The sequence below is a fragment of the Eptatretus burgeri genome, chromosome 10 (assembly GCF_056783735.1).
Source record: "Eptatretus burgeri isolate ZD-2024b chromosome 10, Ebu_testis_v1, whole genome shotgun sequence".
NCBI lineage: Eukaryota > Metazoa > Chordata > Myxini > Myxiniformes > Myxinidae > Eptatretus > Eptatretus burgeri.
Genome location: NC_140970.1, coordinates 79,008,844 through 79,028,696, shown reverse-complemented (window position 1 = coordinate 79,028,696; position 19,853 = coordinate 79,008,844). Strand labels below are relative to the sequence as shown.

General features: G+C 40.3%; 1 protein-coding gene across 6 annotated transcripts in view; it reads right to left on the bottom strand.

Annotated features, from left to right (window-relative positions):
* LOC147018921 (calmodulin-binding transcription activator 1-like) overlaps positions 1-19,853 on the bottom strand; it is a 754,305-nt gene that overhangs the window by 426,057 nt on the left and 308,395 nt on the right. For 5 of the 6 annotated variants that reach the window (XM_085899044.1, XM_085899046.1, XM_085899043.1 and 2 more), the window contains one exon: positions 14,839-14,906. In XM_085899044.1, the coding sequence (XP_085755170.1) occupies positions 14,839-14,906 (68 nt within the window). Of the gene's footprint in view, positions 1-6,207; positions 6,347-14,838; positions 14,907-19,853 lie in introns of those variants that run through there. The other variant, XM_085899047.1, reaches the window with a different exon arrangement.

Genomic DNA, 19,853 nt, shown 5'->3' with positions numbered 1-19,853 from the left:
CAGCAAGCCTGGTGTGTTGGCGCAGTGGTTGGGGCAGCGGCTTGGGATCCAAAAGGTCCTGAGTTCAAGCCCCGTTGGGCTCACTGAATTAATACACCAGGGGGGCCGGCTTCAGCCTGTCATGTCCTTCCGAGGTCGATGGAAATGAGTGGTTACCAGTATTACTGGGCCGGGTGTGATACCCCGGATTCAAAATAAGGTGTACCATGCCATCCCTGTGTCACGTAAGAGGCGACCAGGGTTGCGTCCAGGAAGGGCATCCGGCGTAAAACATGTGCCAAATCACTATGCGGATCGGATGATCCACTGTGGCCGACCCCTAACGAAGGGAGCAGCCGAAAGGAGAAGAAGAAGATATATATATATATATATATATATCCTTGTATATACATATATATATGTATATCTATATCTATATCTATATCTATATCTATATATATATATATATATATATACATATATATATATATATATATATATATATATATATATATATATATATATATATATATTAGCATATACTTCCGTGCTCAGCACGGAGTTGATGATGGGTGGCAAATGGAGCTTGGATGAGGCAGGAAATAGTTGGATGTTATGGGAAGCTGGGGAGGGTGTGTCATTAGGGATGTGATCTGCACTATGGTTACTCTGTCCTTAGTTTTCTGAAGGACCTCCCTGTAGATGATATTTTGGGTGAGTGTCTTGTTGCTGAATAGTCCTTGTGAGGAATTATTATTGTCCACTTTGATAGATATATCACGAGTAACCTTTTGCACGTGAAAATGCAACATATAGTTGGCCATGGGAGAACACAGGGGCTGGGAGTAAGTATATTCCGAGTTTGTCAAATGTTTGGCCCTAGGATTTGTTTCTGGTCATGGGGTATGCGAGTCTGACTTGGAAATTGCATCTTCTGCAGTGTGAATGGAAGGTTGGCATCTAATGAGCATGACAACCATTGCTGATGTTCTGGGCTATACTATTTATTATCAGTTGTGTTTTATGTTCAGTGTTTGATGCAATGAAAGTACTCCCTTACTCGAGTTCATATTTTTTGGATCGACGGCAGGACTTAGTGGACAGCAGTTCAGCGATGGCGACCGAACGGGAATAAATGCGACCGTCGATGGGTTGAAAATCTTGTTGGAAAGCCACGTTGTCATCCAATTCCCGCTTAGAGAATTTAGTGCATCGTCTTCGTCACATGTAAGAAAACCCCAGTATATGGGAAATGAGCACATTCCTGCCAGCGGTTTCGGAGGAGAAACGTCAAATTACGTGCAGACGTTAACAGAAATAATATTTTTTAAAATAAATCTTTACTTTAAATACAATGTTTCTTGTTACATTTTTTGTGTCAAATTCACCTTTCTGAGGTAAGTCAGCATGTGCAGAAGAGGGGTTTTACATTGCAGACGCTGTTTTCTCGGGGTGACGTACACACTATCGGCGGTGACGGTCTGTCGAAGTGACAGACGCGTATTGACGTCAGCGGGCCATGGACCGATGATGTCATGATGTGAATTACGCCTCTCAGCGGTGACATCTGCACACGTCGCCATGCAAACAGAATGTGAAAATCAGAAAATCGCCCAAAATTCCCAAACGTGTCCGTCTGGCGCGATCTCACCTTGCCCATGCTGTTCATTAGACCACAGGAGCCACCCGCATGCCGAAGTGGCGATGCATAATCCCGTCTGGCAGTTTTGGAGGAGATACACATCAAATTACGCGCAGACGTTAACAGAAATAATATATATTGATATATATTTGGCGTCCTTCCCTTCTCCGTCCTTCCCCCCAATGGCAAACCCTCAGTCAATATTCACTATTACTGCTCAAACGCCATTTCATCAGTAAATGAATCCCCACTATTACATACCAAGGTAGCATGTAGTTTCACCTACAGGGGAGTCGGGGGGGGGGGGCAGGGAGAGCTCCGTTGACTGAAAAGGGGGCAGGAGAACTGGTGGGGTTTGGGGGGGTGGGGTGTAGTAGATGGTTTAAAACGGTGAGTTGAGGTGATGCCGGTTTTGGTGTATACTTAAAACTAGAAAGCACCCGCTCGTCCTGTCCACGCAAAGCCCGCCCACATCTGTTTTTGGGAAAAAATAAAATTAGGCGATGTAAGGAGTGAGGCGGGGGACATTATTAATTGGATATTCATCGCAGCCCCTTTTTTGATGCTGAATTGCAAATAATATATAACAACACACCAAGAGGAAGATTAAAATAAAAATGTAAAATGGCAAAAGCCCGTCCCCATTCAAAATGCGAAGCCGTTTGTACTCAGACGTCTTCTTCTTCTTTTCTTCTTCTTCTTCTTCTTCTTCTTCTTCTTCTTCCAGACGTATTCAGGGACGGACACACGCTGAAATCGAAACAGAGCTCCAATCAGCTAATCAATGAATCAATCTTTGTGATTGGCGACAAAGTGTTGCTTCTTCACATTTCTCTTCCTGTACAACGCTGGGTAAATCTGCTCATACAAAATGAAAATGAGGTACAGTACATATGTAAAATTCCAATGAGGAGAAGAACATCGGCATTTGGCAAAATTCATTTAGCATTGCTAATTCAAAAAATAAATTGTTTCATGGACAATTAATTTCACCATCGAATGTTGAGAGGGGTACGATGACCACCATGGAAAGGTTGGTTCAGTGATATTTTGTGCGGGAGCCCTCCTTCTTTCATGCCTGGTGTTGGCTTCGTGGTTCGGGTGGCGGGCTTTGGATCCTCGGGTCCTGAGTTCAAATCCCGCTCAGCTGTTGAATTAATACAGGTGAGGTTAACTCGGCCTGTCATCCTTCCGAGGTCGGCAAAAATGAGTGCCAGCATGCTGGTATCCTGTGTCGGAGTGGCGACCTGTCCAGGAGTGTGCCCAATAGCCAAGGGAGACTGCTTAAGCAGCACCAACTCTCTGCATAGAGTATGGTCCCAATCTCCTCCTCCTTCTTCAGAGACAGACAGACAGACAGAGATAAAGATTCCCACTTTATTGCTTGGAACAAGAGCTTACAGCCAGAACGTCGCATAACTTATTTCCCAATGTGGTTGGCATTCCCTCTCACAACATTTGGTTGAGAAAATTAATGGACGTCATTATTTTTCCACCATTGCAGACCGACTGTGGTCATGATCTTCTTCTTCTACTTCTTCTTCGTCTTAATAGCCACACGTATTCCCAAGTCCTTGTGGGGTCGCCAAGGGGAAAGCTTGGCCCAAGTCTTTCATGAACCGGCTCGCCAGGCCCTGATGTTCGATGAAGGTTATGGCAGGAATTTGGAACTTGGCCAGGTGGTGCCGGCGATAACTCACCTAAACTTTGCAAAGGGCGCTGTATAATCTTTAACATCCACCCACTCATGCCAGCAGCGGGGACACCTAGTTTAATATCCAGTCGAGGGTTGGTACATGCATTGATGAATCACCCTGCCTGTGAAACACCGGGATGACAATTTATAGCTGGGTCCGGCTAGACAGCTTAGAGGCAAGTATACATACCTCCAAGCCATCCTGCCAGCCCGACTATCGTCTTCATAAAGGCTTATTTGAAAAAATATGTTTCATATCAATGAATCAGTTGCATTGACCATCCCCGACCACTTACACCACTCCTGGAAACGTCATCACCGTAGTTCGAGAATGTTTGTTAACACAGGATTAGATACATGTCAGGTACGTTAGGCCACAAGTTTATATCCCATAGAAACAGAAAGAGCACTCAAAATTAGGTCAGTGGCCTCAGTTTGTACATTGGTAGCACGTAACACTACTCTCGAGTTTGAAGGGGTTTTTGTCACAAGGTCATGAGATTTCAAGCAGAATACAGCGTAGTAAATCCTCAGTGAGCGAAACTGCAAGGAGGTGAAACGATCATTGTGATGCCTTTAAAAAGATTGGCATGTACATCAACCATCGGAAACACATCACCTCGAGGTAATGGACAAGCCGCTTCAAAAACGGTCACAACTTCGACAGACTGTCAAACATGCCGGCGTAAACACGTCTTCAGGGGAGGGCAGATCCGCTTTAAAGCAATCATTACGGACTTACATAGATCTAACATATCAGACAATCTTTGAAAAGCTCGATGGAGCCGACAGCCGTGTTGTTCCTTTTTGCTTAACAAAAACGAAGAATTTAGATTTTGGTTAAATTGACACTATATCCACATTGTGTCTTGCTTTGTTTCATCCTGTAGGTTAACTTTAGAACCCTTGATAATTACCCTTGAGAATTACCCAATAAAATTACCCTTGAGAATAACCATACAGAATTACCCTTGAGAATTACCCTATGGAACCCCTTAGAATCAAGTATGGAGTGTTAAAAAGGTTCCTCTTCTTCATTTTTTTGTGGATGGATGGACAGATGGACGGATAGAAGGAAGGAAGAAAGGAAGGACATTGCCAAATATTGAGGTGGCTATTCCACTTAGAAATAATCTGCTTGTTCTTGTCACAAACCAAACTCATCCACCAAGTTTCGTCCGAATCCGTCCGTAAGTTTTTGAGATATCGTGCTCCTGTGTTTATCGATTTTGGCCCTATCTCTCAATGGTGAAGAATCACTTTTAAAATTTCCTGCGTATCCGGATCTTCACCAAAATCTAATCAACTGCGTCCTTGTCACACACCCAACCTGTCTGCCAAATTTAGTCTGAATTCGTCCACAACTTTTTGAGATATCCTGCGTACAAACAGACAAACACACGACGGGGTGAAAACACAACTTCCATCCACCTTCGGCGGCGGAGGTAATAACACAGATGAAGAAAAGTACAATTTCAATTCTATTAATTATGTCACCAACATTTCTTGAAATAATCTTCCACAAGTTGTCAATATGTATATTTCCTTGACTTTTTCCCTCCTTTCTTCCAGGTTGCATTTGCATATTTATTCTCATTCATATATTCATATATTCTCTCTCTCTCTCTCTCTCTCTCTCTCTCTCTCTCTCTCTCTCTCTCTCTCTCTCTCTCTCTCTCTCTCTCTCTCTCTCTCTCTCTCTCTCTCTCTCTCTCTCTCTCTCTCTCTCTCTCTCTCTCTCTCTCTCTCTCTCTCTCTCTCTCTCTCTCTCTCTCTCTCTCTCTCTCTCTCTCTCTCTCTCTCTCTCTCTCTCTCTCTCTCTCTCTCTCTCTCTCTCTCTCTCTCTCTCTCTCTCTCTCTCTCTCTCTCTCTCTCTCTCTCTCTCTCTCTCTCTCTCTCTCTCTCTCTCTCTCTCTCTCTCTCTCTCTCTCTCTCTCTCTCTCTCTCTCTCTCTCTCTCTCTCTCTCTCTCTCTCTCTCTCTCTCTCTCTCTCTCTCTCTCTCTCTCTCTCTCTCTCTCTCTCTCTCTCTCTCTCTCTCTCTCTCTCTCTCTCTCTCTCTCTCTCTCTCTCTCTCTCTCTCTCTCTCTCTCTCTCTCTCTCTCTCTCTCTCTCTCTCTCTCTCTCTCTCTCTCTCTCTCTCTCTCTCTCTCTCTCTCTCTCTCTCTCTCTCTCTCTCTCTCTCTCTCTCTCTCTCTCTCTCTCTCTCTCTCTCTCTCTCTCTCTCTCTCTCTCTCTCTCTCTTTCTCTCTCTTCCGATTGATTCATTGCTTTACTTTTTGTGTCCAAAATTTGTCCTATTGCAGCTTATACTCTGTCACCTTGCTTTTCCATGAGACTCGATTTTGTGAGGGAGAAAACCACTCAAATCTCAGGACAGAAATGCCCAATGTTTAATCGCGAGGTTATTTTTTGGCTTCGGGCACAATAACTACCGAAATGAAAAAAAAACAAAGCGCATTTTTACTGATGCATACTCACGGGTACCCTCGGCTCCACCAAGTAACGAGCAGTTAGTCGTTTAAAACGGACATGGATTCAAACCTATCTCAGATCCTTAAAAAGTGACTTCCTTGTGACCAAATTCCCATGAACCTTGGAGTCTAGCTCCTGCACATCTAACTCAGCCTCTTGGATTACAAAACAACGTCCCACCTCATCTTCTACACTCATCTGGATGTTGCAACGCTACATGTTAAATGAGCGAATGTTTCCAACTTCAACACCTTTTATTCGCTCAAAAAAATCATAATTCCTTCAGCAAAAATGAAAATTATTTTGTAGGTAGCCATAATTACAAGGAAACTATTTTGACATTTTGAGAGACTGCAAAGATAATTTTCATTTCATCTGGTTAATTTCACATTGAACAATCATCATTTGTGATGTCACCTGCATGGAAAATGCAAGGAGCAGATACACTTGGATTAGCAGTACACCTTCGGCGGCGTCCGGCCTCTCAGTGGGACGACGTTTTTGCTTGTACTAGGATAGATTAGGAATGCTTCCTATTCACACCATTCGATGTATTGCGTCCGCTGTGAAGAGGAGGAATCGGGCAATTAGCTTTTGCGAGAACCCATTGAGTCCTATATTGTTAGTTGAAAGAGGTATCCCCCACCCCACCCCCCAATCGGGCCCACTACGATAGAGGATTACAAGATTCAGCATTTGCAGATGCATAATGAAAGAAATTCTGCACTTTGCTGCACAAACTGGAAACACTTTTGACTCGCTAACCCTCAAACTTCACCAGGACAATGTACAAGTTAATGAACACACCAAATATATCAGATTAGAAATACAGTACAATGTGGAAAAGAGCAAATTGTGGCATTTATAACCGGCGAAGCCGGTGTTATGGCTAAATATCAAAGATAAAACTGCAGAGTGAGACCCAGATTGTAATGCTGGTCGATTATTTCAGGAGGTGACCTCAATTTTGTCATCAAACTTGTCGTCAAATTTGAAATCAAATTTTTGGTATCCGACCTCGGTTGCTAAGCAATACATGAAAATCCACCATTTTGTTACTTGGCAAAATGGAATTAATTGAAAAAGCTTGTTGACATTTCTGGCGGGAGGGCAAAAATAAAATCGCAGTCTATGTAACTATTGTTCATAGGATGTTTTAACAATATCATATGCGCGCGGGCAGTTTTACCTGTAAATAGAGCATTTTTGAGCGTTTTTCTCCAAAAATTCTCCCAGGCAACACCAAAGCAACGGCAAACAAATGGATCATTTTTTCAATTCTCAGTCAGTTCTCTGCCAGTAAAAAGTCTGAACTAATAGACACTTATTTGATTACTTTGCACACGTTTCGATACAAAGTGAGTTCCAGGCACTGTGATCCTTTTTCGTTTATCGATTTTTGCAGTTGCCGTCACATGTCTCCAACTTATGTGGTTAGTTCCCTCCAAACTTTTTATGGTGCTGGTGGTCGCTCGGACTTGGCTAATAATGGCTAAGATCAACTTCTTACAAATATCAACTTTCTTTTCACCATTCAGGCATAAATATGGAAGTTAACTGACCTGCCGCAAGTGTGGTGACATGTACGTGTCTCCCACTGTCACAGTCAGTCATTATTGTGCGCAGACTGTCCGGAAAACTAAATATTGTTTTGTTCACACGATGGACAAAGTAAGGTTACATAACATGTAATGTTTTTATGATTACTGTATTGTAAATTCCAGTAATTTGTACATAATTGATACTATTCGTGAAGCGAGTTTTCCTGACCATCGCAAACACCTTTAGTTGTGCTAGATTTCTGTGCAACAGTCCTTCGGCCCAGGCCTTTTCAGGGCCACATACAATATTCTCTTGAATTGTGTATCGCATCTTCCAAAAGCTATGTTTTTTAGAAACGGAGGTCAGGTGTCGTGTTTGTTGGACCAGGAACTGGTCCCATATCGCTGGGCATACTTGGGATCGACTTTGAAAAAAGCCGACAGCTCTGTCATTTCGAGTTCGAGTTGGATCGAGATGAAACTTGGCAGGGATATTTTTCGAACAATTCCGCATCGATTGACGGTATCCGATTTTAGATATTTTGACGGTATACGATTTTTGGTAGCGATGACATCACGAATCAGATTTTTGGTGATTTGGTAGCTTTTCAATCACATGATTTTTGGTAGCGATGACGTGCTGAATCTGAACAATTTTTTTCTCCGATCTTAAGTTGGCTTATACTACCTGGTGAGAGAAATCAAACGTTACCAAGTTTTGTGACCTTGACCTTTATGATCATGGTGAAGGCCTCGTCAAAGTTTCAATTCCTCGAAGTTCAAAACTTGAATTCCTCAAGTTTGTAGAGAGTTTTCGACTGGCCGAAACTCTTTTCTCGTCTGTGATAATTCGCAGGCTTCACCGGTCAACTGCCGCTTTGCCGGTCTTAGGTCATATGAACATTTGTTGTACTTGACACAGCCGAGCTTTCTTCCGTTGGCTTCTGTTGTATCCTTATCAGGATTCAGCATGAAAAGTAGTTTGAAATTGGGAAAGTGATTGGCTGTGTTCAGGATCTTTTTATATGTTCTATATTTTTGAATTATCAAAGTGCAGATATATTAATTGTGACATTTCATTGTAATTAGCTTACAAGAATAGGGCTGGCTTAGCTTAGAGGTACACACACTCACCTCAAAAGTTGTCTAGCCTGGGTTCGAATGACGTTTTTGCTCGTAGTAGGATAGATTAGGAATGCTTCAGCTTTACACCATTCGATGTATTGCGTCCGCTGTGAAAAAGAGTGGGGCAATTGGCTTTTGCGAGAACTCATTGAGTCCTAAATTGTTTGTTAATATTGGTATCTCCCCCATCGGGCCCACGTCGCCAGCGAGCCAGGAAGGGTCATGCCACTCCAACTATTTAATTGCAGCACGTACCTGTGCTTCCTTCCAGGAAAGGGAGGAGAATAGACGTTTTTTAAAAATTTGGGTAATAGAGCTGGTAGCTTGGGGTGAAGCCAACTATCCTGTCTGCTGTCAGCTGTAAGAACAACTGCCTGCCTACCTGTCTACTACCTGCCTGCTTATCGGGCTATTAGCCGGTCATCAATGACGCACTGAACGATTATTGTGCCAGCCAAAAAACAATAAACCTGGGAAGCTGCCGGAAGGGGAATAAAATGAAGAAAGGACTAGAATGTCCCTCCTTGGAGGCAATTTTCTTTAACTGTTGTTTTCGTGAAGTTTCGTTCGAGCACAAAGCGGATGCGATGGACTTTGTGTTTTGAGATGCTTGGTTGTTATTGATATTTGAATCACTGTTGTGTGGCCATGCCTCCCTCCCCCCCCCCACTCTCCCCATTTCCTTGTTAATAAATACTCCTATTTTGATGAAACCTTGTATTGTCACCGGGAGCGGGCTCCATCGTGCTTAGATAATTGCATAATTAATCCGCTAGACACACCTCGATCCTGCTAACACACCTCGAGTGCGGAATTTCGACAAGCACCACGTGGTTCTTCCTGCCGGCATCCCACAGCAGTTGTTGCACTTGGAGATGCCGATTCGAGCTAAAGTGACCGGCGGACATGGAGACATTTTTGTCTCATACCCGCTGGACAGCATGACAGTTGTTGAAGACTGCATGGCCGTATCAGTAATATAAAAGAAACTAGAGCAAAGTCGATGGTGCGCCACCGCAAATCCCCACGCTTTCCACCGAAAGCAAAGTTAAAAGGTGAAAAAGTTCCACCAGGATTGACCCAATGTCAAATTTTGAGTTAAATCCCCCCCCCCATCTTGACCCTTGTGAGCCTAAGTTCCCAGCCCAGGGGCATGATCTTGGGGTCAAATTCAAAGAAATCGTGACAAATTTCATGCGTCTCCCAATGTTGCTTGCATATATAAAGTTTCATTTAAAAATGACGAAAAATCTGCTCGTAATTCAATTTTTCGGTATTTAACCTTTTGACCCCAGCCCAGGGGGCAGGGCCAACAATGACACTGCTCTTGAACCTTCCTGCCATGCATTGATCATAATGACCAGTTTGGTGACTTTCTGCCCAACAGTTTAGGAGGCGATAGTGTGACGGACGGACAGACCACAGACAGACAGACGGAGCCAAATACAATATTCCCCTGTTTTTTTTTCAAAAAGTGTGGAGACAATAACATTTTTCGTTAACAATCAATTTAAGTTTGTCACTGGGATTAATATCTAACAATATGTTGCAGTGAGGTGAGTCATCTTTGTAATTTCTTAATAAAAGAGTACTGGTGGAAATCACATAAGTGCAGGCCGACCTTCAAGTTCCTTTTCACCATCAAAAATCATGATTTTGTCCTGTAGTTTTAGTAGGTCTTTTTTATTTAGAAAACGAATTATACAAAGCTCAGTGACCTGGCTCGCTACATCTTACCAACACAGCATGGGGGGGGGGGGGGTCATTCGCAAACAAGTGCTTTTCACGGAAGCTAAGCACAAAGACAGGTCGTGCTGTACACTGACGAGATACATTTGTTTTGATTTGCGGATGACTAAAGGGGCTGTCACACCTTGACGTTCTAGCCAGCGTATGCCGACGTATGAAAAATTTGGCGAATACGCTGGCACAGGTCGACTACGTTATGGGTAAGTTTTGTATACGTTAAGAGCACGCTGAAGCACGCTGGCATACGTCATAGTACGCCGAGCTCATCGACAAATTTTGGGCATGCTCAAAATTTGGCGACGTATGCCAGCGTATGACTCACACGTTCCACATATGCTGACCATAAGTTGTAGGCACGTTATGCGATCGTTGACACACGTCGACACACGTTACTTGTAAGTTATTCAGAAGTCGAAATACGTCGAGGTAATGTCTAGCGTACCCGAAACTTATTTCTAACCTATGAGTAACGTGCTTTGAACCTATGTGTAACGTATGTCCAACGCATGTTGACGTATGTAGGTGTATTTGACGTCTTCCGGACGACCACAGAATTTACTGAACGTGTTTCTAACTTAAGCTACCGTATAATGGCGTATTGGGAGCGTTTAGGGGAATTGGTGTATTAAAACATTTTTCTTGTTACTTTGTAATACGTTTTTATTGACTGTACATTATATTATTGTACCTTTTTCAAAGTGTATGAATAAACATATTTATTTATATGGACCCAAAGGAGTCAGTGATTCCCTTCCATGTATATATATATATATATATATATATATATATATATATATATATATATATATATATATATATATATATATATATATATATATATATATATATATATATATATATATATATATATATATATATATATACACATATATATATATATATATATATATATATATATATATATACATATATATATATATATATACATATATATATATATATATATATATATATATATATATATATATATATATATACATATATATATATATATATATATATATATATATATATATATATATATATATATATATATATATATATATATATATATATATATATATATATATATATATATATATATATATATATATATATATATATATATATATATATATATATATATATATATATACACATATATATATATATATATATATATATATATATATATATATATATATATATATATATATATATATATATATATATATATATATATATATATACATATATATATATATATATATATATATATATATATATATATATATATATATATATATATATATATATATATATATATATATATATATACACATATCTATATATATATATATATATATATATATATATATATATATATATATACATATATATATATATATATATATATATATACATATATATATATATATATATATATATATATATATATATATATATATATATATATATATATATATATATATATGTATATATATATATATATATATATATATATATATATATATATATATATATATATATATATATATATATATATATATATATATATATATATATATATGTGTATATATATATATATATATATATATATATATATATATATATATATATATATATATACATACATATATATCTTTCTATATAAAAATTAACAGCAGTTTTGTTTTTATTTTTGATCAAAGGTAATGACCACACTTATAACATAAAGATAATAAAGATAAAGAGATAAACCAATTTCACCCTGCTAAAAGGTGACCACGTGTGACTTCTTTAAGGTCACACTGAGGTGAACAGAGCTGCTATCCACCAGGAGCGACTCCTTGAGGAATATCTGCCTACGAGAGATTCCAATGAGAATCGTTCTACAGAGTAACCATGAAAAATATGCGTTTGCCTCATAACGTCACCAAATGTCTCAAGCTTGACATATCTCAAAAGCACTCATCGAGGTGTTCAATTTGAGGTACTTCACGATATGGTTCCTAAAACTTGAAAATTTGACCTTGGGGTCAAATATGTTTGACCTCAGGTGCTCACCATGAAGTTCAAGGCCAATCGCCACCAAAAACTAATCAGCTGAGCGCCAGACCATATTCTACATTCCCATAAAGTTTGGAGATGATTCGATTAAAATTACTCAAAAAATAAGGGTTTCGTCGACCTCCATGATTTACCACAAAGTGACCTTGACCTTTGACCTTGATCTTGACCTTCATGTGTGCTGAAGGGTATTGTAATAATACTACGATATGTGTACCCACAAGAGTTTCCGATGAGAATTGTGCTCCACAGAGTGATATAAAGGTGAAAAATCTAATGATTATAGACAAACAAACAAATTAAGGTCAAGGCCGATCGCCACCAAAAATTAATCAGCTGAGCGCCAGACCATGAACTATATTCCCATGAAGTATGAAGACGATCCGATCAAAATTACTCAAAAAATAAGGGTTTCGTCAACTCCCCTGATTTGCGACAAAGTGACCTTGACCTTTGACCTTGACCTTGAAATTTTTATGTGCTGAAAGGGACCTCTATAGGACTCTGATATGCGAAGTTACAAAAATTTGCAATGATAACTGTGCTCTGCAGAGTGATCGATACGTGATTACAGACAAACAAACAAACAAAAAATAATAAAATAAACCAATGTCACCCGCAGGGTGACCTGTATCTTGCCAAAAGGTGACCACGTGTGACTTCTTTAAGGTCACACTGAGGTGAACAGAGCTGCTATCCACCAGGAGCGACTCCTTGAGGAATATCTGCCTACGAGAGATTCCGATGAGAATCGTTCTAGAGTAACCATGAAAAATATGTGTTTGCCTCATAACGTCACCAAATAACGTCATAATGTCTCAAGCTTGACATATCTAGAAAGCACTCATTGAGGTGTTCAATTTGAGGTATGACACGATATGGTTCCTAAAACTTGAAAATTTGACCTTGGGGTCAAATATGTTTGACCTGAGGCGCTAACCATGAAGGTCAAGGCCAATCGCCACCAAAAAATAATCAGCTGAGTGCCAGACCATGAACTATATTCCCATGAAGTTTGAAGACGATCCGATCAAAATTACTCAAAAAATAAGGGTTTCGTCGACTCCCCTGATTTGCGACAAAGTGACCTTGACCTTTGACCTTGACCTTCAAATTTTTGTGCACTGAAAGGGACCTCTATAGGCCTCTGATATGCGAAGTTACAAAAATTTCCAATGAAAACTGAGCTCTGCAGAATTTTTTATACGTGATTACAGACAAACAAACAAACAAAAAAACATACAAGCTGACTAACATATCTTGCAAAAACTTCGTTTTGGCAAGATAATAAACACAAAATATTATTAACCTGTTCGCTGCCAAGGGAAGTAACTAATGTCGAGACACTTTGATGTCTAGTGCGGTTATGATTTGAATCGTTGAGCGGCAGCCATTTAATAGGCTACGCCACGTGATCGTCGGCGATACTGTGCTGCCGGCTATGCATAAGTTGTGAACGCCGACAACACGCTAAGCATTCGTTGGTATAAGTTATCTATAAGTTATCGAAACGTTATGTGTACGTTACGAATACGTTATGCATACGTCCAACTCGTTAATATACACCCAAAACTGAAAAAAAAATCAATAGTTCAGCGTACCCCAGCGTTTTAGATAAATTTTGATACGTTGCCATACGCTGGCTAAATCGTCGAGGTGTGACAGGGGCTTAAGCTGCGTTGCCAGAGCTCGCCTGCAGTTTCTAGGCCGTAGTAATTTCCAATAATTTTACTAACTAGTAGAGTTTTCGGATTCACCTTAAAAGATGTAATATAAGCCAGGTAGCTCGGAGCAAACGCGTTGGTGTTTTTTTTTAATTATATTAATTCCTTATTTGGATTGTCACCTGAGGAAAATTCAGGCTACCCATGCATAGAAATTGCAAGAGGCAATTAAGTTACGACAAGACAGGATCTGAGGAAGGATGTTGATAATCATGTGATAATTCCAGCAGGTAGCACGCACTCAGCGATTCAACCTCTGCAGATGTCTTCCTAACTTGCGATCGCAAAGATGTCGGCAATTCAAGCTTCGGATTTACTCTGGAATAAGCCTTCTGTGTGAATGCACCTTTAGTGCCATAATACAAGAAAAGTATGATTCCACGCTAAGCAGCGAACGATTTCATGAAGTGAAAGAATTCCAACGATTTGTTATAATGGAAGTAAAAGTTATAACGGGAATGGGGGGAACCAGAAGCAATTTACAATTCATAAAAAATATTTTTTTCTAAACAGGGCATAATCAACCATGTTTTTTATTTTCCTTTAAACCAGCAAAACATCTGATAGTGCAATGTTCAACAGGTGCGTGTAAACCACCGTTTGATGAAGAGATTGCTTACGTCTCAGGCAAAACATTTTTTTAACCAAATAACTTGTTCTGCCCCAATCCTCATCATCATCTCATTGACTTTCATCAAACCTGACTCGACTTCACCTCCACCCCAACCCTCTTGCTTTGGTGTCAGCAAAAACATCGCACAAAGTTATTCTTCCAAAGTACCATCAAGTGCAGTTGAAGAATGCCAAAATTTACAAATGCAACTCTATACCGTATATACCTCGTCTTTGGGGATGTGGTCAGCCACTCCTCGTGCTTCTCAAATGTGATGAGGTAAGCGGCAATCTCCTGCGAAACACAAAAACAACAACCAGGTAATGAGGGTAAGCGGCAATTTCCTGATACGCACCCTCCAGCAGGCATCGTTCACCAGCTGCCACGGCACACCATACATATGGCACGAGAGAAATATAACAGCCAAGGCCACGAGGCTGCATCCTCCACGCTTTGAGCCAAAACTTCGTACCCATTGCCAACATATGGCAAAGACTCAGAGAACAACTACATTCGGTGACTTTCCATTCAACTGCAGGATGTCAAGGTCAGTTTTGTTCACAATGTGCAATGAAATAAATGCGTGAGGGTTCTGTCCTTTTGAGCATAATCGATGTCCTTTCATTTTCGGTACTTGCAACCAACGCCAAGTTAACTCCCACATTTTGGCCTGGCGAGCCACTGCAATAACTCTTTCCTTTTCCAGCCACTAAAATAAGCAATTAATTCTGCAAAGTGCAATTCCTTTTTCCAACCTCCCTCCAATAACCAATATCATTAAATATGTACACACAATATTTTAATAGAGCAAAAATAAAAAAATCAATTCTTGAACCAATTGCGGTAAAAATGAAAGACGATACTTGATTTGACAATTATCAAAATCATCAACAATACATGAGATATTTGCTCTTCCTTAATGTCAAACCTACGATGAGTGAGAAACTGTGGCGGAAACCTGGAGGGACCACTAACAGTAGACAATGGATGATGACGATGACGATGATGATGGGGTCCTGTTTGCTATTACGCAAAATAAATTCAAATCATTCGTCATCTGCAATTTATTTTGTGGATGTTGGATTGGCCTGGTTATTTTATAAGAACGAACGTCTCTCATAAACAAAAACTGAGACGGCTTAACCAGGATTATAGGACACCTACGTTAGAATTCATCTTTATTGTACAATGATGAACAGCACTATAAATGCCTCCTGCAGCCACACGCACCTCAAAGGGCTCCTTTATGACCTCAAAATGACCATGTTTACACACATCATGATTACTCCATGCTTTTACAAACACGACGCCGGCCGTGCGGGAGCTCATGAAATCCAGGATTTACAGGAAGGAGCAGCACAGCAAGATGAAACAAGAGAACAAACTTTTGAACATTGTAAGTAACGTTACACTGCGCCTCATCATTGTCCAAAAGTTCCAGACATAAAAACGTGCTAATTAACAAAGCACAAGTGGTGAATTCCAATTGCTACCTAATGGCCTGTGACCTCCTCTTGACAATCAACCCCATTCAAACAGACTCGGCATAATGGTTAGAGCAGCCACTCTGAGGCTGGGAGGTCACTGGTTCGAACACGACCTCGGCAGAGTCAAAAGAGACTGAAAATGATACGTGCTGCTTCCTTACTCGACGATCAGCATTTAAAAAGGATAACGCATGGATAAACATCCGATGTCAAATGTCACAAAAATAACAAACTTTAAGTTAATTTCCCTGCTGTTATTATTATTGTATTATTATTATTATTATTATGAAATGTATTCCAAGTTAGGAACTCCTACAGAATAGGCCACTGCGATGCAAACATTGCCGAGCTGCACATCAACACGCTTCATGAGTTTATTGAGTTCATTAACTTCATTGTCTGGATTTTATATTTTTTTTGTGCTACACCATGTCAACATACAACTCCTCTGATGACTAAGACCAATCTGAGTGTGACAATTTGGGAGGCCAATTTTGATCGAAGGAGACCAATTTGAGAGTGATGATGTCTCCCGCAGTAAGGACAAGCCCATCCGGTATCAGATGTTCCGGGTGGTCGGTGATGCAGCGCTCGAGCAGAGTAAAGCAAGATTGCCGATTCCTCGCTTTATGTGTCATTTTTTACGCCAATAAAACCAATCAGCCAAAATGGCATGTTTAATGTGGAGGATTAACAATGCAAAGGGTGTTAAAGAGTGATGGAGTGCATTTTAAAAGGTCATGCTTTATGGTCACTTGACCACGGTCCCCCCATCTTAAAAATGAAAGCAGCCTTTCATCCCAGAAACAATGACAGATTTGCCTGCTGGCAAAAAGAAATATTTCAATGGGGGAAATTTCAAGTTCCAGCTTAAAACTGTGCTGAAGTGAAATCACAGCTGTCTGAGTTACCAATGGCCCATGCATCCAAGTAAATAAGTAATGCAAAAACCCTTGGACATAAATAGTATATTACTAGGTGTGCCTACCCATCGCTTGGCTGATGGGTTTAATAAAAAGACAGCATGGTGGACTTCTCAAACAAATTGGATGTCTATCTGTGAGTCTCATTGAGGATGTAAAATGAAGTGAAACACACGAAAAAGGATCTTTTTTGAGACTGAACTGTTGCTGCTGTTGTATTAACTGCGGTTGTTGTTTATGTGCTCCTTTCATGTACTATAATTTATTTTATTGCTTCGAAAGGTATTGCCATATATAGTTTTTTTTAATTTTTTTGTTCTTCTGCGTCTGTCACGTGTTATTCTAAAGGGTTCCTGCTGTCGTAGTATAACAAGAATGACCGCAATGTGGTCACAACCTGTGACACAAAATATATATTTTGCCTCCCCTGTCCACTCATCTTCCTCAATCTTGCTCATGTCCCACGTGTCAATGTGGTGAAAGCTGAGGATCTGAGAATAAATTACCCACGGCTCAGATTACATTCTCTAATCTGTCTCATTGACCTTGTGCCATGTCTGTCCCATGTTCCCATGTGAATGAATAAGATTAGACAGAGCTGTGTCTGTCCTCAGTTTTGTCGTGTGTGTGTGTATGTGTGTGTGTGTGTGTGTGTGTGTGTGTGTGTGTGTGTGTGTGTGTGTGTGTGTGTGTGTGTGTGTGTGTGTGTGTGTGTGTGTGTGTGTGTGTGTGTGTGTGTGTGTGTGTGTGTGTGTGTGCGTGTGTGTGTGTGTGTGTGTGCGTGAGTGTGTGTGTGTGACTTCGCCATTAAGTGTGAGTCAATTGGCTTTAAAAATCCAGTCATGGGCAGATTTGGGAACACGCATTTCGAGCAAAATAAAAAGATTAACTCGACACGTCTCATCCACATCAGTCTCCGCCATGGTTATGTTAGAATGAGCCGATTCATCACACGGTAACAGATTGTTTAACCCCAATATAGGGCTATTCAAAAATTACCTAACATGATTTTTTTAAGTAATTAAGCATTCTGACATACCATGCCTTCTGACGGGCTTGATGAAACCTTACTATTATTCGACATATGATTAGATTTTTTTGCGGTCCCTCATCGTCATCAACACTTGACCCAAACAAGGCCAATGGAATCTGGTGCAACAAACCCAGACAGTGTATAATCAGCAGAGGTCTACAGGCCTAATGTGTGAGGCCCACCAGAAAACCAAGATGGCGGCCATATGATTTCATCTGAGTGAGCCGGTCGGTGGAGTCAAGTGACCAATGTGGGCGTAAGTCCAGCAAATGTCCGACCAATGGGTGCACATTTCAAAAATAGACCCCAAACAAGAACCCCAACAACACGAACAACAATGCGGAACTCTTTTTGACCTGCTACATGTCTCAGGTAATAAAATGTTACTGCTGGAACCACAACATTGAGCTCCTACTCCAGCTTTTAATTCTTCAATGATAGGAGGTCGATGATTAGAACCCTGGCGAGTCATACAAAAGGCTTTAAAAATAGTACGTGCTGCTTCCTTGTTTGATGCTCAGCATTTAAAAAGCTAGAGCATGGAAAACGCTGGGAAGGAAATGGCAAACCACCCAGCAGAACCCTTGCCAAGAAACTGTTTTAGCAGCACTGACACTCTGTAAAGAGTATGGCACTGTCGGACCCTGCTATTTGTAGGGGATAAGTTCCTCCAAAATGCCGCGAATGTTAGGGCATTGTTTAAAAGGAAAAAGGCAGGATAGGCTCCTGGCAGTTTTTGATTCATGAGGGAAAATCAAAAATCCCATGCAAAACGACGGAAACACCTGCAAAAAGAACGAATATGCCGGCGAAAATGCAGAACCCTCCCCCCCCCCCTGCGATTATGTGAAGCACAGGGCCGCGAATGTCGAAGAAGGTCGCATTTTATAAACTGTGAATACGTGGGATCCGCGAATAGCAACCCTGCGAATAGCGGGCTCCGACAGTACAACAAACAAAAATTGATTAAATTAACTTTCTAACGGTACCATTTATATTTGTGTAAACAGGATGGATACACACACTCGGCCACACGACAAACGCTCCTCCTTATTGAAATAGAAGATGACCAAGGAAAAATCTGCTACCTGGATAACAAGTAAAAAAAAGACATAAAATGCCAAAGCCCCTGTTGTTTTAGGAATTTTGCTGTGTGGAGTTAAAGAGCGAGCCCATATTTAATGCACAACTAAAATGGCTGTCAGTCTACCAGTCTGCCATCTTTGATTACATCGCAAAATAAAATGAGGAGCATGTGTATGCCATCATGTTCTGTAATTGTGGCAAGTTTGAACAATATCGAACTATGCATGTCTGAGGAATGGTTGGGGACACATTCAAGTCACAAAATGGCCAACAGTTGGCCATCTTGGGTCTGATCTTGAAAAAAAGATGATGTGCATATGTAAACCATCAGTCATTATCTGTGTGCCAAGTTTGAACAAGATCGGTAAATCCATGTACGAGAAATGGTTGAAGACGTGTTCGACACTGGGGTTTGTTTTTTTTAAAACAACTAAATGGCCGCCAGTCGGTCATATTGGATCTGATATCGAAAAAAACGATCTGCATATGTCAGCCATCATTCATTATCTGCGTGCCAAGTTTGGGCAACATCAGTAAATGCTTGTCCGAGAAATGGTTCAGGATATGTTCAACATCAGGTTTTTTAACAACTAAAATGGCCGCCAGTCTACGAGTCGGACATCTTGAATGTGATCTTGAAACAAAATGACATGATTATGTAAACAATCATTCATTATCTTTGTGCCAAGTTTGAATAAGATCAGTAAATGCC